Below are 23674 nucleotides of genomic sequence, written 5' to 3' on the forward strand. Positions count from 1 at the left end.
TTATAAAAGTGACATTCTTTCAAAAGGTGCAAAGTTCTTCATGTCCTGACACAGAAACTACTGAGGCGCAACCTGCATCGAAAAGAAAACGTGTTGAGAGCATCAGGAGACCCAGGAGAAGCCAAGCACAGACCTGTGGCCGGGAGGGGAAGGAACCTGAAGTGTTGGCAATGAACAATAACTTAGAAGAATGGGGTTGGAACGAGCCTGAAACTGAACTGAAAACCTCAGAGGAAGGGGAGAAGAGGGGGAGGACACATCCAATGGAGTGCTTGTAATATAGAAACCTTCCTAATGTCTTTTAAATCCCATAAGGATCCTGCCTGGTTTTATTAAACCATTGTTTTGTGCTTTCACCTAATGACAAGGCTTCAGGTCTTTGAGCTTAAATCATGAGAGATGCCAACCTGTACACTTCCTACAACCAGAGCATTGCTTTAGCAATGACTCTTCCATTCAGGCAGTTTCTGTTCCTATGCAAACCCCACTCCACCACTGAACACACCATTTAGTTCAGGCAAGCTTTAACCTCCCATGAGGCATTAACCTGGAATCCTTTCAGTCCCCACCTCACCAAGGGCTCCCAGTGCCGCCTGCAGTGGGTTGGGAAGGGGCCCCTGTGCCCAACACGGTCACCAAAGTTCATCTTTTTACATAAAACCTCATTTTTGTGCTGTCCCGCAGGGCTCAGCAACGTCTGTGTAAGAGCTCCTGTGCTCACGAGCAACCGAGGCACCCCACTGTGCCCCGGGCACCAAGGCGAGCCCTGCAGGCACACACAGCCTGATTCCTGGCAACAGGAGCAGGTTCCAGGCTGCCCTCAATTGTTACAGCTTCCCTCATTTCTGCAGTGAGGACAAGACCCAATTTCCCCCACATTTAACGTTTCTCTAACCATGATGGGCCTGGCTGGACACAAACACATCTCTCCACAAGCCACTCGACCCTCGTCTGCTTCTTAATCCTGAGGCTGAAGAGAAGCCCTTTCAGCATCTCCTCTCTGGCTGAAGCCACGTGTCCTGGACATCAATCACACCAGGAGCTCCTCCAGCTGCGGGTGCTTAACACCAGCAATTACTGAGACCCTACAGCTGTGCAGCCACTCTCTCCCTTTTACCTGGGTACTCAATTAAAAACATGGATAAAAGAAGCAGCAACATCAGGATTAGCTTTAATGACTGGACTTACTTTTTCCAGCCTCTCTGCCCCCTCACCCCTCCCAGATCACTTGAATGACAATGAATGCATCAATCCAGTCATCCTTTCTAGGGTTATATGGCTTTGATGGTTTGACATGGAACAAAGGAAATCTGACTTACTGACATCACGTGCTCACAGAAAACTTGTAATAGGTAGAACTCTGCCAAAGCGTGAAGTTGATTTCTGCTTTTTCACAACATACAAACCAGACATGACCTAATAATGAACAACATGCAAACCAAAACGTCCCCAGAATATGAACCTGTGTGGCTACAGACACCAAAGTGCTTCCAAAGAGTTTAGCCTAGAAGCATACACAGCGCCAAAGCTGCCAAAGGTAGTGCAGAAGATTTAAGCCTCCAAGTGGTAGCAAGCAATATATTTTACATTGTAACCACCTCGACATTCCTGCAATTGCTTCCGAAGCTTCTGGTAGTTTTAGAACAGCATTTGACTTGAGAAAAAGCACAGTTTTTAATGCACCCTTCCCTGCTCTTTAACGTATGCTTTATGTAGGTTTATCACAGGTATACAGCTTAATGCTCACAGTGTCCCGAAGTTGTGAAGACTCTGTAACAGACAACTACACGTTGGGAAGCTCAGGTTGGGTTTTGTTTCGAGTCAATCCATTATTGAATCATACTGAGGGGCTAGCAGCTGGTCCCCCGTAGTGCTACATACCGTACGGGAGCTCACATGCATCTCTTCATGGGGAGCATCCACAGCACTAGATTTGATCCTGCTGGTACCGTGCTTTTCATCCCTGCTCCGAGCTCCAAAAACCTGCAGATTCTTCACTATTGTACTAAGTAACAAGGATATTATCTCTATTTTATTTAAGTTATGTAGTTCTCAAGGATGTTATGTGCTCTACTGGGTACAGCAAATCTTCCTGACAAAGAAACTAGGGGGGAAATGAAGAACCAAAAGGTGCCTTTGAAAATTAGTGAAAACATGATGATTTCAGGTGCAGCTTTATGGACAGAATGCAACAGTATCTCAATATTTGGCAATCCAACATTAGTGCTAATGAAATCCTTGATTGTTGACCCATAGACTTGGTGTTAAAATCGACTTAGAAAAGCTGGTTTTTGCTATCAACAAAACCAGTGACTGGCTTGGAACGAAATCTAGGAGCTGGATGTCCAGATGAGATGAGCGATTGGTTCTGTAATTTCAGTATATGTCTGGGCAGTCTGAGAAATTCCTATCAAAATAGCCACCTGAGTACAGCCAATCTGAAGTCCCAGTGTAGGGGTTAGTGCCTTGATGAAACCATCTGGAAAACAAAAGAAAGGAAAAGGAAAGAAACAAGGGAAAAAGCAAATAGAGTGAGCAGTTATTAAGAGGGGAAAAAAACCAACTTGCTTCTTTCCTAAAACACTATTTCTTATGAGAAAATGAAATCTCTCAGGAAATAGCCTGAGCATGAAAAATAAGGCATTAAACCTCCTACACAGTTATCACCACCTTGTAAAGCACCTTTTCTATGATTATTTTTAACCTAAAGGAGGAAAGAAAGGGCTTTCATCCTGTCCCATTGCAAACAAAAAGAACACTGATAGTCTAGATTAGATAGATTCATTTTACTTTAAAGGAATGCCAACTCCCTTCCACGATCCTTTTTGTAATCCTGCCCAAACAGGAAGGAGCCTGGTTCTGGGGAGCTGTACTCTGCAAGAACAGATGCTCCCTTTTTAGCCACGTTGACTGAAAACAGTGCTATGTTTTCTGGAAGAGATTTTCAAAGGCATTAACTGGAATTAGGCTGTAGCTGCTCCTCCAGGCTTTGGGAAGAGAACATCTCTGGAATTTCAGGAAATCATGGGAGCATCCCAAAGTTCTTGCCTTTGAAGGAAGCACCTGCAGGAACTGGCCATGAGCATGCACTTGACTGCAGAGCACTGGTGTCTGTGTAAAGGAACCAGCAGGAGCAGGATCCAGATCACACATCCCTGATGCATTCTGTGACAGGGAAGTCACTCAAATATGCAATAGAAAAAGCAGTTTCTGAAGTATCCAAGGCAAGAAGTCATAAGAGTGAAATAAAAGACCTCAGGGGGCCACAGTGTCTTACTGAGCTGCCAAAAGCTGGACAGGACTTGGTTAAAGAACAGATTAGACTTCACATTTTATTCATTCTAATGAAAATATGCCATCTGCAGGTTGTAGAAAACAAACCCAAAGAAACCCAACATTACCACAGCACTTCATTAGACAGGCTTCAGCATTTACCACTGGATAACTTTGTCCTGGAGAAGTTATGAGCAATTTTGGCTTCCAGCTACACTGAGTTGTTGACCCAGCAAATTTGCTTTAGGTGACATTAGTGCTGCCATGCAGGAAATCAAACACACTGTCTTGAATCAACACCCTTCAAGCTGCGCACCAAACCATTCCAAGCATTAAACAAAAGCCCAGCTTCCCTCCCCTTACCGTGTGTGCCACTCCACCTCATCCTTCGCGCGCTCCTTGCGAGCAGCTCGCTGTTTCTCCTCTAGTCTCTCCTTTTCTTTGCTAGCCACATCTAACAAACACGTCAAGAAGAGACTGGTTACTTTGCAAAACAGAAACGGAAAAGCAGAGAACACAGAAGAGACTGCAGGGAAATGAAATACAGCTCATGTAAGCAAGAGAAAGCATTTGCTGCACAAAATCTCACTGAACAACAACAATCTCACGCACCAAAACCCCTCAACTGTCATTTGAGAACAGTTGCTACTACAAACACAGTGTCAAAAATGACATTTGGGTGGTTTATCTCTCAGAAACACTGCAGGAAAGAACTCAGATTAAGCATAATAGAGAGTGACTCTTTCACTATTTGGCCATGTGGTTTTGGTGACAAACACCAGAGCACGTCTGTTCACCACATGTCTTTCCAGACAAGCTCCAGAGCAAGAGAGCATGCCTGCCAGTTTCCCCCAAGCTAGCAAACATGCAAATACACCCTAACAGAGGACAGCAGTCCTGGGATCCACTCTGGACACATTTTCTGGGAGAACACAGACATTGTTCAGATGCATGTTCAGTACCACAGGGTGAAAATGAGTTCAGGCTGCTCTGGGAATGAGAAACTGAAGACTTGTATCAGGAGCTTCCCACCAGCCATCCCCCTCAAGACTTACTAATGTGAAAGCATCTCCTGTAGCAAACACGTACCCATGTTCCCATTTTCCATGTTTCTGATATCTGGACGTAGCCGGCAGTCAGTGGGAGCTAAGATCGCCTCCATGCCCTTCTCCAGCTCATTGAGGCTCACAGCAAAACTGGTGAAATTGTACATCTGAAAAGCAAAGCAAAGGTAACGCACAAGTTACTTCAGCAAAGAGCCACTGGGTTCCCTCTACTGAACAGATACAATGGAGCTTCCAAGAGCAATTGCTGAGTCAAAGCTTCCTGCACTGACTGCCCTGGAATCAAGGTTACGCTCGTACAAAACTGCACTTGGAGGGGAGGGACAAGGAAAGGCAAAAGAAGGGATGGAAATCACAGCTTTGATTTTTTAAGCGCTTTGATTCAGAGGATTAACACAGATTTCCTTCCTATCTGACACATAACAGCATGATTTTTATACAGAACAACAACCAACACACAAAAAAACCCAAACCAAAAACCCATCCGCACCTAAAGGACCACAGCCTCTTGTTGAAACTATTGAAGTTAATACCCAGCTGCCCAGTGACTGCATTTTGGAAGCCTGTCTTTTAACAGCAGGGTCAGCAGAGGGAATGTGTTTCCCTATTTTAGGCACCCTAAGTGCAAAGATCTCTCACACGTTCACCCACGCCACCAGGCCCACGCTGAAGCAGCTGCAGTCACAGCATGCGTTCCTGCTACCACCTTTGACACAGCAGTGATGCTCTGAGCACAGGAACAAAGCACAGAGCTTACTGTAGTGTAATTTTTCAGCTGTAGCAAGAACTGCCAGAGCCTGTCAATGTGCATCCGAAGGTCAGACACTTCAACAAGATCTCCCTTCAACATCTCTCATGTTCCCTTGGATAAATCAGGAGCGATAGCGACGCACAGACTGATTGAAAAGGTTACCTGCGAGGAGTTTGGTGGCCTGCAATTTATTCTCCAAAGTAATTTACTGCCTGGTATGAACTGCACCGTGTCTTGAACCTCTGGCATATCATCAGCCTCATCATTTTCAGATTTAATAACATCTTCACTCTGGAACAGAGATAGCATTTGGCAGGGGAACAAAAGGAAATTGGACAGTTTCATCTAGAGCTCTGCAGTGACTGCTGAAGAATCTGTTCTAGTCTGAGATACTAAACACTCTCCTGTACTTCTGCTTCACCCCTCCTGCTTGCTTTTCCTCACTGTGTATACTGATCCTCTCATTCTTATTGTAATGTCTTGCTCCTGGTGTCTCTGATTAGTCTCCCACCAACTTCAATGCCTGTTTACAGTAGTAAACTAATGTCTTTCAGAAGCCTTTTCTGTGACTTCCATTCTATTCCATGCCAGCCTTAATTTCACCCAACATGGTTATTACTCCTTCAGGCTGAAGTAAGCCAAGACTGCAGCTTAAACCAGTTCCCATAATGGCCTAAACTGACAAATAGGATGCGCCTGCTTGTGGCTACTGCTTCCTCATTTGCAGAAGATGTGGATGTGCAATTAAAACCAGGTCTGCCCTTGTTTCAGACTGATTTCCTATGATCTAGATTCTGGTAACTATCATCACTGCCATTTTTCTCACTCCAAAGACTGCGCACTTAAGTTTATAAATACAATATGCTTCCTTCAATGTGCCTTTGTTACCAGATGCACTGCTCTAAGGCATATCTAAAATCAAACTCAGTATTCTGCAAGAGGCTGCCCTTAGGATCTGAGAGACTCTGCCTGTGGTAGGACACAGCTACACTGTGGCATTTCAGAGGATTCCACCATAGGAAACCATTTAAAACCACAACCACCAGAAGAGAAGTTTAAGGCAATAACATCCTAGAGCGACAGTGTCACAGTTTTCCTCCCTCCCCTCACTCCCACCCACCCACCCTGCTTTCTACTTTCTTTCTGCCCCCTCTGACACAACCCATTTATTTTATTCAAGAACACCCTATTAAATTAAGCAGGGCCTGGTTTATACACTAGAAAACAGCTCCATATGGTTAAGAGACTAATTTTCAGTCATTGGGTTTGAGTAGTCATTATTTAAAAAGACTCTTTTAGGCTACTCTCCATGTCAACATCTGGTTTACTGTTAAAAGAGTTCCCCAACTAAATATAGATCCAACAGGAAGGAAGGAAGGAAAGAAAGAGTTGATTTTTGTAAGATGAACAGAACCTTATTATATAAAGAAAAAAGTCAAAATACAAGGCTGTACCACGATGGAATCCAGAGCCAAAAGCAAGGCCTCTGGATTCTTCTCATGTGAAGGCTTTTTAATACAAGCTTAAGCCTCTTAATGTTAAGAGGGATTAGATTTTGTTTAGTTTATCATTTTCAATGAACAACTAGGGTCTGCAAGGCCTTGCTGACATCAGGAAACCCAAAAGTCTTCTGCTGCACCATGTAACACTGAGGCTTTGGTGGTAACTCACCCAGCACTACTCACATGTGATGAAAAAACCCCACATGCTTCCAGACCCCCCTGTTGTCTTGGCTGTCTACATCATATATTCTGAAGGGCTGCATCACCCAAACCCGTAACTGACTTAAACCTGTAATTACTTTTAACATCAAATCCTAGTGTTCTTACATCTGGAGCCGGCAGCAGAGCCACTTTCCTCATACAAGGAGTGGCCAACATCAGCTTGGGGCTGATAATTGATAACTTCCTTTGACAGACTTCTATCAAACACCATCATCCTATGAGCTCTCTTCAACACCAGCAGCTCACACTGAAGTCTACACAAGTTCAAAGTCCAAAGCTTTCTCACAGGACTAGCACTGCTCACATCCAACCCCTACCTAAAGACAGACTGGTTTAACCCTCCATTCACCAACACCCATTTCTGTACAGAAGATGTTTTCCTCTCATTTCTCCTATTTCAGTATCTTTTCTCCCCGAAGAACCCTGGACCTTACCGGCTTCGGTTTCTTCTGCTCACCACCTCTCTTCTCATTCTTTTTGTATGTCTCATACGTCGTGGGGTCAGTGCACCACAGGCATTCTGTCCACTTGCCGTAGATCACACACAGCTTCTTTCTGCTGCAGAGAAAGCAAGGGATATTGAGTTTTCTTTCTTTACAGAGCCTTCTAAGCCAAGTCATACAGATTCTGTTCTATATTCAATACACAGCTTCCTACTTTGTTGTATTTTACTTTTATTTGCAGGTGTCTTAGAAGCCAGATACTTGACAACGCAAAGAAAAGGTTTCAGCTTCATTCCAGTCTTTCTGGCATTCGGTTGTGCAGAACACATCCTCATGACTCAGTCACATGCTGTTGACGCTGTCAAATGAGGGTGGATGCAATAAAGCCAGTAGTTTACAATAGAGAGACTCGGGGTCAAAAAGCAGGTTTGGGTTTGATTAAAAGTTTCCAATAACCACACTGTTGTTATTTTAAGCTGACTGCTGGAATTGTGACTGTACAACAGTGAGATCAGTTGGGAGCACTCTGCGCTTTCCCTGGAGAGCTTTATTTTCAAACACTGCATTGGAGACTTTTTTCTAATAATTCTTAAAATTATCATCCTAAAACCAAGGGGGTTCAATACTGACACAGAGCAGAAGCGGGTTACAACCTGCATTGCCATGTGCCAATAACTGCAGCCACATCAGCTGTGGTCACTGTGCCAGCGAAAGAAACGCCCCAGTGCTCAGAAAGAGAGAAGCCAAACAGCTTTTATCACTTACTTTTTGTCCTGAATGTGTCCCTCTACTCTGTGAAGCTCTTTCCCAAACAGTCCACATGGTTTAAAATTAAGGACACATTTATCTCCAGTGCTGCAAAGGAAACAAGAACATGCTTAAAGCAGCAAGTCCCTAAACACACTGGCAAGTTCACTTTTTTACCTTATTTAGCCTTTTTCATATAGCTGTAGTTAGCTGGGGGTAGTTATAGTACTAGGAATAAAATGGAATGCAGCCTTGCATACTACGTAACTCACACTATTAGCACCTATTTACAGCTAACTGCAATGAGGAACTGCTTTTACAAATCACCTATACAGGAAAATCCAGTGAAGTGCATTCAAAAGTTACCTCTAAATTGCATCTCAAAACTTCTGAACAGTCTACAAGCATAAACTAGCATTCTAGTTCAGCATCTTCTTTGCATTGCGAGGTACACATGTGTAAATAATCTCTCCCAGTGAGGTATCAAGCTAAGTTTCTATGTCAAGCACAAACACACCATCATGGGGGTTTTGTGCAAATAGAGGAGACAGGATTGTAGATTTGATACTATGAGAAATATCAGAACAGCAGCCCTGCTGGATTAAAGCTCCATTCAGTGACAGAAAAACATGCGTAGAAATACCAGTTTTCACAGAATTCTCTCCCTCATCATTACAGGAGTCATTTATAGAAGGTAAAAAGCTTTTAGAGAGGCAGTTGGCAGCAACTGATAAGCTCCAAGTTCACATTACCCTACTCTGCAGCCATTTTTCTGTGCTGTACCCTTCATTCAAGACATTCTCTATTATCAAAACTAAAGAGAGTTTCAAAACCCAATCACAGCCAATATGATGGAGGTTCACTGCAAGCCTCTGACAATTATTTAATGGTTCTGGAGTTTACATTTAATCCCTGTTCTCTGTCAACAGGGATGAATTTGAATGGGGAACTGACAAATACACATCTTTGCATCCCATAAGCCATCAAGCCTTATGCCTTTTCATTAGTATTTTTATGATACTAAGTCCAGCCCAAGGAATAGACTGCATATCAGAAGTTGGGGGGGAGGCAGAACTATCTGCCTTGTAGGGACTGTTGCATGGCTGCTCCTCTTACAAGCCAGCCCTCAGCTTCATGATCAGCATTACCTGTGATTTACAATCTCCACTGTTCCGTATTGTTCTAACCACAGTTTACCAATAATTACATTATGTACACAACAGGTTGGGTTCGTCCATGTGTAAGCTTCATTATGTCTGTAAAGAAAACAGAAATAAATAATTTGCTTGTGCTTGAGCTGGAATGTAAACACGGTCTCAATTCTGTTCATGGCAGGGCAGAATATTTAGCACTCCTGTGACCAGCCAGCAGTTGAATTCATAACAGAAAAGAAACAGACTTTTCTTTATGAGCCAACAATGTGTGTATCTAAACATTAGTGCAAGTTAATACAGTGAAATCCCCTTATTTTTCTTCCCTCTCACAGTTGAAATAGTAAGTTGCTGTGCTTTTCATTACAGATTCCAGCCCAACATAAACACCTTTAATAATTCATCTTTTTCATTTACACTTTCAAAGCTGTATGTGATAAAACATAACACTCATAGGAGAACCAGCTTACAGACTAGCTCCTAATAGTGTCTTCTCTTCAACTACTGCTGCAGCACTGCAAAGCTTCTTCCAAAACCTCTTTCTTGTAAACCTCTGTCATTATCTAGAGTGCCTTTTTGTGATAAAGAGGCACTGAACACGAATAGCTGAGTCTTCCAGCAGAGAAGTTAGTCACTAACAGTTCTGACAAAGGCAGACACTCCTCCTCAAGGGCTGCTCAGAAGAAGGCACTTGAATCATTCTACAAACACTGAGTGCTAAAAGGCTTTTGAACCTGAAGAGTGTGACAGGAGTCAGTAAACTGCATACAGATACCCCACTAGTTTGGGGGGGGGTTTGGTTATCGTTTAACACCAGTAGGAATCAGTAGCACTATACTCAAGCTTCGAAAACATGACATTTAAAAACCCCATTCATTACTCAATTCTATCCTTTTCCCAAAGATTTACTGAGAAGAAAGAGAAGCGTTAGAACTGAAGGATTTCCCACTTTGTTTCTGTTAGTACACTGTCTTAGTATGGAGAGAACACTCCTATTTCATGTTTATACCCAGTCTATCATTTTCTAGCAAAGAAGAAAAACAGATCATTGAAGCCTGACTGTTTTCCACAGCAACTTTTCTTCAAGCATACTTTAGGACAATGACTACTCATCAAGTAGGGGAAAAATTCCAGAACCCCCCCAAATTCATCCCACCAGCCTTAGCACACAGCTTCATTCATGAACTACTTGACACCCAAAGCTGCACAGTGTAAAACAAACCACAAAACACTCATGGACAGTGCTGATAAACTGAAACACTTCTTTGTGCTGGAGAAGTGAGGAACAAGTGTGTTTTCTAACATGTGTTTTGCTAACAGTCATGGTTAACCTAAATGCAGTGCTTTACACTGACTTGCAATTTTGCTTCCTGAGCAGTTACTTGTCCGCACAAGCCCTGAGCAGTTTTCAGACTCCTCACCCCAACAGAACGGGATGAATCACAACACTGAGAGGATCAAAATTTGATTTCTACTTCTGCTGCTAACTTGAAGCAATTATTTAAAGTAAATGCTTTAATGGTTTATATTCCAGTTTAAATCTGTGCCCTGTAATTTGATTAGGCTGAATGGGACTTTAAAAGTCTTCTAATAAAGGCTTCTCTCTCAAGCAACAGACTTCATTTTTGTCACATCCACACTAACATTCATAGTTCCTTTTACATTCAGAAGAAATTTATTTTATTTTCATTACCATTTACATCCAAGAGCAGTTCATACTTTTATAAGCTTTGGAAGATTCGATGCCAGCAGCTTGAGAATTAAACTGTACCTTCAAAGGAAACTACAGGCAAAGTCAACACTTGATACAGCAGACAAGTTGACTCCTTACTGAAACCAAATGCATAGAAACTTCCTAAGACAACATTTCAAACAACCTTTTGGGAAAGCTTTTAGGAAAGCATCTTTCAGGGTTCAACTGCAGAGTAATTTTTCTGCAGCTATTACCTTGTGTCTCCTTGTGTCCTACCTGGGAAAGGCCAAGAATCATTGTGCCACCAGGACACAAACTAACTTACACAGACTCAGGTAGTTTCTGAGAGGCATCTACTATTACAGACAGAGCAATCTGGAAAGGCATTCTTGATCTTAATGGGAAGGTGATCATACACAGGGAGTTTTAAACAAGTGACAAGGCAATTCTAACAGGTTCCTCACCTTCCCTTCCCACATGGAACAGCTATTCTGAAGATGCAGTTCCTTCCACACAAAGCCAACAACAATATGTAAGCAAGACAAGCTTGAACAGCCCAGTAATAGAATTTTATCTCTCTAAATTTGACATGCCTTCACAGCACTGGCTTTCAGTAGCATTCCATTCTTAAGAATTACTATGTTTCACAATGGGAAAACTGGGTCGCATTGCTCCAACTACACAAGTGTGCCGTAACTTAAAACAAGCAAAGCCCTGAAATTAAGCAGTTAAAATTAACTTGTAAGAAAGTCTTATAACCTCTTCAGCAAGATCACCACCTATGAAAACGCAGTATGTTCAAGTTAATGTTAAGGAGATCAACATAAAGGTATTTACTTCTCATACTCACTTCAGAAGCTCCAAAGTAATTGTTCCCCGGGGCTCTGCTTCTATACTCTTTCCCCAGAACTTTAGTTTGGGATAGATTGATCCATGAAAAACGAAATCCTTATTGAGGCCTTCAGAATAAAATGCACTAATAGGCGGGTGGTGGCTGACTTGTTCAGATATAAACCTAAACCCTAAATCCTCCCTAGAAACAACAACAAAAAAAGAGCATTAAACAGTAAGTAGGTTTTTTAATGTTACAAGAGAAAAGAGTTACTCAGTGCTTTAAAAATGTGAAGGATTTTTAGATGAAGCTGAAGTGAGACTTTTCTAGTCCTATGACACATTTACAATTAATGCAGTGAAAGAATCAGTACTCTGAATGCTTTCTCTTTATACCCCAAACCCACCCACATTCAAACACCTGAACAACTTGCTACCCACAAATGCATCTGAAGATGTTTCACTGAAGTAACTCATGGAAATACAGGAACATTTTGGGCAGCAGCAACAGGTCTGCCTGAAAATCCTTTTCTCTGCTGCAGACACATCACTCATTCATTTAAGCAAGCTGGAGGCCCTTCAGAGTTACTCTGATGTGATCCATCCAACATCATCAGCAAACCCTATTTAAATTAAGAGTGTCTGGTCAGGAAATATCTTTGGTAGAAGAACAAGGACCACTTTTTATCACAGAATCCTAGAATAGTTCAGGTTGGAAAGGACCTTAAGATCATCCAGTTCCAAACCCTGTGCCATGGGCAGGGACACCTCACACTGAACCATGTTACCCAAGGCTCTCTCCTGCCTGGCCTTGAACACCACCAGGGATGGAGCATTCACAACGTCCCTGGGCAACCCATTCCAGTGCCTCAGCACCCTCACAGTAAAGAACTTCTTCCTTATATCCAATATAAACTTCCCCTGTTTAAGTTTTAACCCATTACCCCTTGTCCTATCACTACAGTCCCTAGTGAAGAGTCCCTCCCCAGCATCCCTATAGCCCCCCTTCAGATACTCTGCCTAAACCTAGAAATAAAATTACCAACTTGAATAACAACTTCTCAAAGATTCTGAGGTAGCCTGAGGGCAAAAAAGAGTTTTAGATCCACTCAGCATATATTTCAGTAGATTTTTATGTATTTCACCGAATAAACAACCAAACCAGCATGAGAGTCTGCTACAAACACACAAATAGCCCCAGCTCCTTATTTGAAGTAATTATTACCTGGTTAATTCATAGGTTTCTCCTAACAGCGGGTTAAATGGTTTGCCAGTTCTCTCCCACTGAGAAGCTACAGCAGAAACTGCAAAGGCAGCTACAGCCTGGAAGCAAATTAAGAACACACAGTTAGGAGAACAGAATATTAAAACTCTAAGTTTAATGTATTTGTTGCACATTATGATATTTCATTATTCTTCCAAAAAGGAAATGCTGTGTATTGCTTCAGGCCAAAATATTTGTAAGCCACATGAGATACAGAAGTGAGCAGTTAACAAGAATCTCATTTCCAAAAGGAATTATTTGCTGTACTTTTGTCACATTTCACTCTGTCCCGTGCTCCTCCAACTACCTCAAAGAGGGCAGGCTGTTTTCTTAAATCTACTTTTCTCCTTTTTTGACTGTTCTGCACATTCAGCTCACAGAGAACAGAGCTTTTCTAGTGTCAGACAAGCATTATTTCTAACACAGATGAGATTTCTTGAACCATACCAGCAAGTACATAAGACACTTGGAAGCTCCTGCTTGCTGAAAAGCTGTAGTATGTGCTACACAGAGTACAATATGTACATTCCAGCTTCAGTTTAAGCAGAGCTATGAGCAACACCACTATAACCTAAGGTACATAGGCCTGGCTTTACCACATTCATTTCCCTGTTGCGAGACCAGCCAAGTACTATACTCCCAACAACCATCAGTTTTGGAGGAAAGAGTGGCAAAGCTTGTCTCAGTCACAGCAGTTTTTTATTCAGTAACTTAAAAACCATGGAGCTACCAAACAAGTCAATTTAGGGTGACTTAAAGCCAAGATTTCATCTTCACAACACATAAAATCCCAAAGTCCCAGTGAAAAGAAGTCCTGAAAAGGTTGAAATCCTTGGACATCATCAGTTGTGCCATCTCCTGCATTAGACTTCTGCCTCAAACTCTGTGAGCAGCATCAAGTGTGAAAGTGCCACAGGTATCTGATACAGCCACCGTGAAACAAGAAACTTGTCTAGAAAGACAAAATGGGCATTCTTATGATAGCCCCAAAGAATAAAGTACTTCCTCAAGTGAGAAAATGTCTTAGAAGACTCTGGGAGAGAAAATCTTCCTCTCAACTAAGCAGAAGGTGGTAGCTGTTACTTACCTGCATTCTTTCCAGGGGGTCTGCATGACTACAAGCCTTATTTATGAGGTATATATGTTCCATATATTCTGTTATCCGTTGAAGGAAACTCAATGGCTCGTTGAAAACAATGGGCATTGTAATTTTAGATAGCTCCTATGTAACAAAAGGACAAGTTAATTCCTTAGACACAACACTAAAGTTAACAACTGACAACAAGAACTGTGAAAGTAAGTTGTGGATTCATTTATTTATAGCATGCTTCAAAAGCCATTTGGCAAGTCTATAGCAGACCTCTAAGTGCTACAGCTGGAAGGGGCTAGAAGTGCTGCAGAACCCCACCATCATCTGAAAGAACAAGCAAAATGGATGCAGCAAACCTAGAAAACTCAAGAAAAATGCTACTTTCTATTCTGTGGTTCCATATGAAACAGAAGTTGTTAGGACTTCCATAGATAGCAGCACTAATGTGCAGCTAGCTCATTACTGATACTTAAGTACCACGCATTCCTTTGAAATCCTCACATACCTATTTGCATAAAATCTAACTATTTTGCTGCAGGAACCACAAATTAATTTTTGAAAGGAACAGTTACATAAAGAATAGCATTTGAATTGCACTAACAAATTTTAGTGGCTTTATTTCAGCAACCTGTTATTTGCATTAGAACGTTTCTCATTTCGCATGTGGATACAAGACAGACATGAACCTCGCACAGAGATTTCCAGTTCTCCAAGTTCTTTTACTATATCCAAGCAAATTTTGTTCTTTAATTAAAAGGCTGCACTCATACTGAGCACTAAAGAATCACGGAAGTGATTAAAACTTAGCAGAAAGGAGAATGCCACCAGATGAACTTCATACATTTTCCTCAGTCTCACAGGTAGTTAAGGAGAAAAGCATTACACTCAACTCACTTCAATTGATTTGGTCCAAGCAAAGCTTTCTAGTGGATAGGTCACTCATCCTAACAAAAGGATGTTTTGACAGTACAGATGTATTTCCTAGGTGACATAAGGTAAGCTAACAGAAGGGCTACCCACTTGTCTGCTGCATTCACAAAGGATTGTACTGGCGGACCTAGGCTAGAGATAAAAGTAAGGATAACGCTTCTAAAGAGCAGCTATGGCAGCACAGCCCTCCAGTGTAGAACATCCCTTTCATTCCTAATAACACTGTAACTGAATTCCTAAAGGATTAAAAGAAAACAGAGGTGATGACCAATAACAATGCAAGCATCAGGGTCCTTTAACAACACAGAGCAATGTAAACGTCTGTGTCCGGGAGTCCAAGACCAAATCTTGTGACCCCATTACATCACACCATTAACACTCCAAGCCTACAGTGGGTTCCATAAGAAATCTCTAACAGATCCCAAACTTTTCTATCCTTTCCATCAAATTAAAGCAATTTTTTTTTTTGGCACAAACTGCTTAAATTATGGAGGGGAAGAAAAAAGTAAAACACCAAACCAAACCTCCCCATCACACCAAAATAAAGCCCTGAAATCACATTTTGCTACGTAAAGAATAAAAAAAGGCAGAAAAAAGCACTGTGTTAATCAAAGCACACTGGACTATATTTGTAATGGCTTTAGTCCAGTTCTTATAGGACAGCATTACAAATGTACCAATCCACATGGTCTAACTGCTAAAGAAGGTAAGGAAATAGTACTGTTAGCAAATGGTAGAGAGTTAGTAAATTCAGAGTTGCAGTTTAAGATGATGCTCCCTACAGGACAAAATGCAAAACGTACCACATACTGTTCTTAAGGTTTCAGCAATAAAATGAGCAGCTGAAGTGAGGAGCCCTGACCTCAGCATGCTTCATCCAAGCTCACTTACCAGTCCAATGCATTTTTTTAGTATGCTCCACACACTAAAATCATTCCTAGAAAACATTGGGGCAGGTAACGACGTCCTGTAAGTGGAAAAATCAATTGTCACTATCAGCCCCTTATCCAACAAGTCACTTTCAGTTGCAGGTATTGAAGTACTTTATGAAAGAAGCAAACCATTAACCTACAGTTGACTTAAGAAGCAGACAACAGAATGTCTTTCCAGATGCAGAGAATTAAGCTCTTCCAATGAGAACAGTAATGCCCCAAAAGACAATGAGCCAGCACTTACTCAGTTCTCATTCACTGTGTAGTAGTATGTGTTTACCTGTGTCTCTTAATTCCATTTTCCTGGATCTCTGTCTCTCCGTTGTGCTTCCCAGTCCTATCGCTTTGGTGTGGCTCTAGATCAAGCATTTCTGCAACTTTATGATTTGCTTCTGAAAAGTCTCCTGAAGAATTGTCGGAATCAAAGCCTGCATAAAAGCCATAAGAAATCTGTTGCATTCATTAGGAACCTTATTATGCCCCAGAGTGCCACTCACATTTTATAGCTTTCACAGCATAAGTACACTTACATCAGGTTATTTAATTTTAAAGAATATCAGCATAAAAACACTTTGTTAAGTGACCTCATGTCCAAAGAGTATTTAGAGCCAAGTACTGCATTAGAATCGAGCATTCTCAACTCCTTTTTCACACTGCTGAATATAAAACCAATTTAGAAGCTCACAGGTTCTTCAGTGGGCCCTAATCAGATTCATTGCATTGTCTCCAGAGCTGCGCTGTGATTACAATAATTTTGCTCAGTTATGAAGCTTTTCTCAAAGAACTTAAAACCACTTAAATTCACCTTCTTACACTGCAAACAGGCAAGGAGCAAGTAAAAGAGAAAAGGGCAATTTCAAGATCCAGCAGCAAACATGCATACTACCAGAGCAAAAGAAAGGTAGGCTATCTAATGCAACCTATTGAGCAAACTGGGCTAGTGAAAGGTGTCCCTGCCTATGGCAGGGGCTGGAACTAGATGATCGTAGCTCCCTTCCAACCTAAACCATTCTGTGATTCCAACTTCTTTTTGCCATCCACGTGTGCAAACTATGTAATACTTCCCTAATGGTTACAGCAAGAACCTGTGGACACCAGGTGTCATTATTCCCTGAGCCCTACAAGCAACTGAAAGCATGACCTAGAGTAGGTGGCTCCATTTCCTATCACCCAGTTCCATCCACTTGGGTAGACAGCTACTGGAACATTGTTGTAAGTAAACGCCAGCACCCCCCATAACAAAATGCTTTGAACAGCTTTAATAAAAGAAAGTTAAACCAATGGGAACCTAGAGAACACAAACCTCTGTCATCAAGCAGCCCTAAGCACTAGTTGGATGAAACTGACTGCAGAATCAACTGCTAACAACAAATAAGGATCAGTTGCAGCACCAACACAGAGCACCCTAAAATGACACATTAATATAAGCCTCCTTCACAACTGTTACAGCATCACAATGGAAAGCACTGCTCATCAATCACTGTAGTAAAGGAATATCTTTGTTGAAAATTACTCAAAGAGCATGAAATCCTTTCTGAGTGCCACACGGGTCAGTTCTTCATCAGGAACCTCAAGATGATTTCAGTTTCCAGCTTCCAATTTAACAGCCAGAGTCCAAAAGCAACCTGAAAACAAGTATTTTCTGGCATACAATTCTTTAAGGAATACTCATTTTTGTATTCCTTCCATTCAGGGATAAAGACCATGACAGTAACATTCAAAACTGCACAAGGAAGTACGATAGGATCTTATTTGGTAAACAGCACCTGTAATGGGTGATGTCATGTGTTAAACCACCTCCTACATTTTGATGTCACAAGCATGTAATTATACAGCAATAACCACACCTTAGCAGCCTTAGTACTTAATTGGAAAGTCTGACAGTCATATACACACACACATACACATATATACGTGTATATATATATACGTATATTATTCAGGTCATTAAAGTGAAGTCTAGCTTCAGTCAATCCACAGCAAAATATTTCTGATTTTAAAATAGCATTTCTAAACACATGTTAACTTGTTTGGGAACCTGTTTCAGTATAAGGAGATGGAAAAGCCAAGTACTGTTGGGCAAAATAGCTTTTAGTCGTTTGTCTGATGAAGCTGGAAAACCAGATAAGCTTTCTGGTACACTTACCCTCCCCCAGAAAGCTGGTAAGTGCACCCAACATGAGAAACAACATCACATTTAATAGGCACTTCAATAAGATAAACACACCTAAATGTAAATGTAAACCTTCACAGCAGGAATAGTCAAATGGTTCATAAGGGAATAGTTATGAAAAATGTTACTGGAATTACATTGTACCTGAAACCTTGCAAATCCCATCAAATGCTCATTGGTTTTTATCCACACAAGTCTTTCTGTTTCTCCATGATTCAGAATTGTTTTGCCCTGTTCCTATTCAGCACAATGGGGAATTTAGATTCAGGCATATGTATTATTTATGGACAAGGATTGGTAAATAAATGTCAGTTCAAACAAGTGTCTCACACACAAACAACAACAATTAATCCCTACTCCAGAAAATAAGATACAGCAGAAGTATAAAGTCTGCTTTATTAGAGTGCACCTCCACCTGGTTACTTTAAACCCCCCCAAAACCCACAACCAACCAACCCAAAACCATCACTACAGTACAAACACAGATAATCACTAGATTTCCAACTATACTTTCAACCTTCAGTATCAGCTGGCTTGTCTACTACAAGCCCATTGAGAAAGTTTTCAAAGGTGTTTCTCAATGAAGTTCTACATATTACAGTTCTGTATAGCTCTAAGTATTATAGTGAAGAACCATCCAGAGAATGTACTTCACAAAGTACTCATCTGGAATACAAACAGTTGACTGACATGATTTGTTGTAGTTTTTCTAAGTTACAGAAAGAACCTTCCTCCAACTGCCATTAAAGCCTTGAACTTGCAAAATCGAGTAGGTAAGTTTTACTTACAGGACAGTGGCAGAAAGCCACTGGGAATGAGGATAAAAGTGGGGATTTGGAAGGGGGATAGGAGACCACACACAGAAATAAGATGTCATAAATTAGCTTAATCAAAAGACCCAACTATATCTGTTAAGGGCTACTTTTAAGTCTTAAATTTTCACAGTCAAAACACTTAAATTGGGTGCCCACATTAATCTATTGCAAGAGCTTAAAGAAAAGTGACTTGCCAGTAACTCTAGTTCTCTTGGCCTTCTTCTTCTTCCACATCCTGCAAGTGAAACAAGTCCCCACAGACTACGCTTTGCACCAGCCTAGGAGGGAGATGAGCAGCACCCGGTCCTATGAGTCATGTACAGAGACACAAGACCTCCCCTTTCATACAGTCAGCAACTTCCTTAAAGGCTAATTAAGCTCTGTCACTCAGCCAGGAATCAAAACAGCCCAGCACTGAGAACAGCACTGAGAACCTCCAGACCGAAAAAGGATATAAGCAGTAGGGATAAATCCACTGAAGTGCAGGTAGTCAGTGAAGCAAGAGGCAAATTTCTTTGCCAGAAATTACCACCCTTCGCTTTCCCAAACAAGTCCATATTCACAACACACGGATGTGGCATCCTGGCCTTTCACAGAGCCACAACACTTAAAGGTTATGGCAGAACCCACTGATCCCGTTTGATTCAGACGTTATGAAAACAGAAATCTGGCAGCAGATACCTCACTTCCTCCTCCCCAGGTGAAAGCAATAAAGTGAACAACAGGCAAGCAACAGGAAACAGGACAACATCCTCACCAATACACCAGGCTGCATGAACCTGGCACACACCATGATTTCCATGGACATGCAGGTCAATACTTTCCAAAGCAAAACTAAACTATTCATGTTTGTCAAAATCAATTACCCTGGTAACTGGCCAAGCACTTTCCTGTTCTGTGGCAATCCTTCCACAAAGCACTTTGGCAAGCAGGTATCTGACAGAACTAATAAAAGATACAGTTCTGACAGAGCAGAACCTGATGGCACAGTCTTTAAGAAGCCTGTGATGAGATTAATGAACCCAAGGTGACGCAGGCTGGAGGCAGTGATCAAAGATGTGTGCTCCCCATCTCAAATGCAATGTCAAGGAATATGAAATTCAAAGGATCAACCCCTTCATCTGATCCAGTCTCAGAGAAAGCTACCTCCTGCATCTCAGAAAGCGCAGAATTAACTGACACCACAGGTAATTCCCAAGGGATTCCCAAGGGGAGTACTCATTCATGAAATAAGGATGTCAAGTGTCCAACTAATGAGCAATGTTAATAACCTCTGCAAAGAAACTTCTCTCCATGGAAGCTCTTTACCAGTCACTAACTCAATTCATCACCCATGTAAATGTGCAGGATGGACTGTGTTAGAAGTGTAGTCATCACCTAGTCAGGGCCAAACCATGTGCCAGGAGGATGATTCCCAGCCACACAGCATGTAATTCCATCACATGAGCATGTCTTCTGGATGTGATGGGGACAGTGTCAGAAGCAGGAAACTTGCAGGCAAAGAGATAAAATCCACCACAACAAAACCCAGGGGTCTCCTTAGGATAGATTCATCTTCTAGAAGTGCATGCCATCAGTTAATAACTACAGGAAAGCTGTGGCTTCCTCAAGGAAGGAGGATCCATTAGATCCTAAAAATCTCAGCAAAGCACTGTGTGAAAGACACACAGCCCATGGTGCTAACAGGAGCGAAGAGTTGCTACGGGCATCAGCACTTCAGGAACATAAATGCAGAAAGACCTTCTTACAGTTGTTCTTAATGTTCACATCACATTTATATTATTTGGACAAGACACAGCTACAAAGAACTAGGCCTCGACTTCACTAGGTTTGTGCAAGTAATCCTTCAAACTGTCTTCAGCTTCTAAAGCATCCAGATGGGGAAAGAGATTGAGCACCTGTCTTTAAAGCCAGTCCTGAGGGAGACAGAATCTGAAACCACCTATTCCAAACTTAGGGTTCCTCTTAAACCTGTGGGACACACTCCAGGGCAACATATATAAAGGAAAAAAGTTCAAGCTCATTTAGTTCCTGTAGTGGCTACTGCAGACCCAACTCCTCAGAAGAGGGCTGTGCATAGGCTGTGTCTCTGCCTATAGAGACAACAGGTATTCTTATGCTTAGAAAATTCTCTCCTGCCATCACACTCCTCCCTGTGGAAGAATGAGATTAGGACAGGACAAGGAGCGCTCACAGAACTGATGTACAGCATCCACTTTTGAGCAGAGCCAGCCAAGATTGCCAAGTACAAGAACAGCTCACACACAATAGCTCAGAAGTCATTACCACCTGGAGCAGCTGCAGGGAGAATCAACCTTCTGAGGTCAAGGACAGGGAAAAAGAGGAGGAAAGATGACAAAACCAGAGTGTTCAAATGCAGATGATTCAAGCACCAAGTGCTGTGTATTTCTGCAGCAAGAGACAAAGGAATGCATCAACATCAAAGCTATACACACAGACCTCAGAGCCACGTTTCTGTTCACCTTTTTCAGTGGGAAAAAGGTCTAGTACATTTATGGCTGTGGTCCTGAGCTCTCAGAACTGAAACATTATTAAGACATACAGGAACAATACGCTGTGTTCAAGATTTGTACAGTACAATGACTTGATTTCACAGCTGGATTAGGAGCAGCAGCCCCCATGACTCCCAGCATGAATGCAATGCAAACATCCTTATCTGCTCTGTGACATACTTGTGACAAGTCCTATCCAGCCCACTGTCAGTCACGCTGCTTCACCCAGCCTCCTCTGTTTACTCCTTGTCATATGAATCTCCAACCGACCATGTCTAAGTCTACCTTACCACTTGTATCTTCCATGCTACTTCCATTCCTTTAGCTTTCATGCTTCCCATTATACTCTTTGTACTCCTGTGATTCTACATTAAGCAGTCAACACTCACCACAGCCAGCACTTCTCATTTCACCTCTATTTCAGGACTTCTGAGGAAACATTTAAGTGGAAAACTTTAAACTTGTTTGAGATCCTTGACAGGATTTCTTTTTTATTATTAAAATACTTTGAGCATTTTATTTCACCATCAGAACCATATCGTAAATAACCATTCATCCTTATTAGTTCAAAGAAAGTTCCATTTGATATACTGCTCAAGTGTGAAGTGATTCATGGTTGCTTTCCTGGAAACAGCAGTGGATTGCAAAGGCTTTTGGCTCCCTTTTACATACTGTAAAAGCATACTTTTACAGTAATTTCTTCCTGACCAGAAAAACACTTTCTACTTCAATTCTTTAGGATAAGTTTTCCATTAAAAGAAAGAAATGAATAAAATAACAACAAAAATAATCCATGGAAGACATTTCACCTTTCAAAAGGTCTTAAAATTATTACTTCTCAAGCTGCTATTAAATTACCTGCACAGAAAATGAAAGCTAGACTTGGCCTCTAAAGGACTGTTATAAACTGATAGCCAGAATTAAGCTTTAATCAAAAAACCCCACCTCATTTCCAAGTCTGAACCTGAATTATAATCCTTCCTTTCTTCTATTCAGAAAACAGCACAGCAAGCTCCACCAGCAGCAGTTTACTTTTTATTTATGCATTAACAGCAATATATTAGCAATACACTACCAGCTCCTCAGCACACACACAGTGCAGTCTGTGGCTGGCACTGTGCCTGTCACTCACCCGTAACGGCATCATAAAACTCTTCTTCACTATTCATCCTTCAGTGTGAAATCGCTGTGCAGCCACTCCAGCTTCCTCTAATGCATCGTTGGACTTGATTTAGAGATGAAGTATCTGTGTGCTGTCCAAGTCTTCTTTTGCAAATACCCAGCTGCTGTAGAAGATCTATTTGACAAGACAGGAAAGCAGAATTAGCAACTTCCACATTTCTGATGTGCACAAATGCACACATTTGACAAATACTAATTTTCCTGTTTCTTCCCATGGTAGAAGATGTGTTTCTGCATTCATAACTAAACTGCCTTCTTTGTTAACAAAGTCATTCTAAAGACAAATACTACCTACCACAAGAACAGCTGATGTATTATACCACACTCGTCTCTCTGAATACATCATATACATTACTGTAAAACATCTTATTTACTGTAAGGTAATTTCAGGCAAGTACAGCCAGAAGGAGCAGAAGGAAGAATAAGACAGCTGGCAGAACAAAACTTCTCTTCAGCAGGAGGATGAGCCCTTCTGCATCCTTAACCTAGAAAGCTGGGAACAAAGAAGAGAACCTGACATTTCAGAATCAGTGTTGCATAGGAACACTGGGCCTCACTGTACATAATGCAACCAGCATCCAGTGACCATCACAGAAGCTTTGTCAGGCTACTGCTGTGAACCCTTGAGACAACTGGAGATGTTCCTCTTTAGAGGGAGAGTGTAAAGAAACAACAGATTTCCTCAGTGAAACCAAGCAAACTGCAAGTAACTTACAGATTGATGAAGTATTCCAGCTTTATGGACAGACTACATGAGATTTTTTCCAGATGGCTGGCAATGGTGTAACATAAACATTTTTACTTCACCCAATTTTAGGGTAAGGAGAGTGAGGAAATTCAGTTCCCACTCTTTCAAATGTTCACCAGGTACCAATGACAAGCCAAGTGCACGATGATAAACGACAGCATGGCAATGCTATCAATATCTCCTCCCAAACAACCTCAATCTGTCAGCCTCAATTTTTTATGATCCTTGAAGATCCCACTGCTTTTGTGACAGTAGTTTTTCCAGAGTAATTATAACTTGCACAATTCCATTCCAATCAAGAGAAACAAAGCCAGAAGCACACTCTACTCCTAGTAGAAGAGCTCGTCATG

At 41.5% G+C, this 23674-nt stretch overlaps 1 protein-coding gene across 3 annotated transcripts in view; it reads right to left on the reverse strand.

Annotated features, from left to right (window-relative positions):
* Positions 1–1261: 1261 nt before the first annotated feature.
* Positions 1262–23674, reverse strand: part of OSBPL2 (oxysterol binding protein like 2) — a 34704-nt gene continuing 12291 nt past the window's right edge. For all 3 annotated transcript variants that reach the window (XM_061361592.1, XM_061361593.1, XM_061361594.1), the window contains 13 exons: positions 22527–22691; positions 16174–16321; positions 15853–15928; positions 14029–14163; positions 12903–13000; positions 11697–11879; positions 9151–9258; positions 8021–8110; positions 7247–7370; positions 5251–5379; positions 4363–4486; positions 3637–3727; positions 1262–2479 (listed from right to left, as the gene is read on the reverse strand). In XM_061361592.1, coding sequence (XP_061217576.1) covers positions 2377–2479; positions 3637–3727; positions 4363–4486; positions 5251–5379; positions 7247–7370; positions 8021–8110; positions 9151–9258; positions 11697–11879; positions 12903–13000; positions 14029–14163; positions 15853–15928; positions 16174–16321; positions 22527–22563 — 1446 coding nt within the window. In that variant the 5' untranslated portion in view covers positions 22564–22691 and the 3' untranslated portion in view covers positions 1262–2376. The remainder of the gene's footprint in view (positions 2480–3636; positions 3728–4362; positions 4487–5250; positions 5380–7246; positions 7371–8020; positions 8111–9150; positions 9259–11696; positions 11880–12902; positions 13001–14028; positions 14164–15852; positions 15929–16173; positions 16322–22526; positions 22692–23674) is intronic.

Source organism: Neopsephotus bourkii, unplaced genomic scaffold, assembly GCF_033783945.1.
Source record: "Neopsephotus bourkii isolate Nb327-2 ecotype Australia unplaced genomic scaffold, CSIRO-AGI_Nbou_v1 NB_1060, whole genome shotgun sequence".
In the NCBI taxonomy this organism is placed as follows: domain Eukaryota; kingdom Metazoa; phylum Chordata; class Aves; order Psittaciformes; family Psittacidae; genus Neopsephotus; species Neopsephotus bourkii.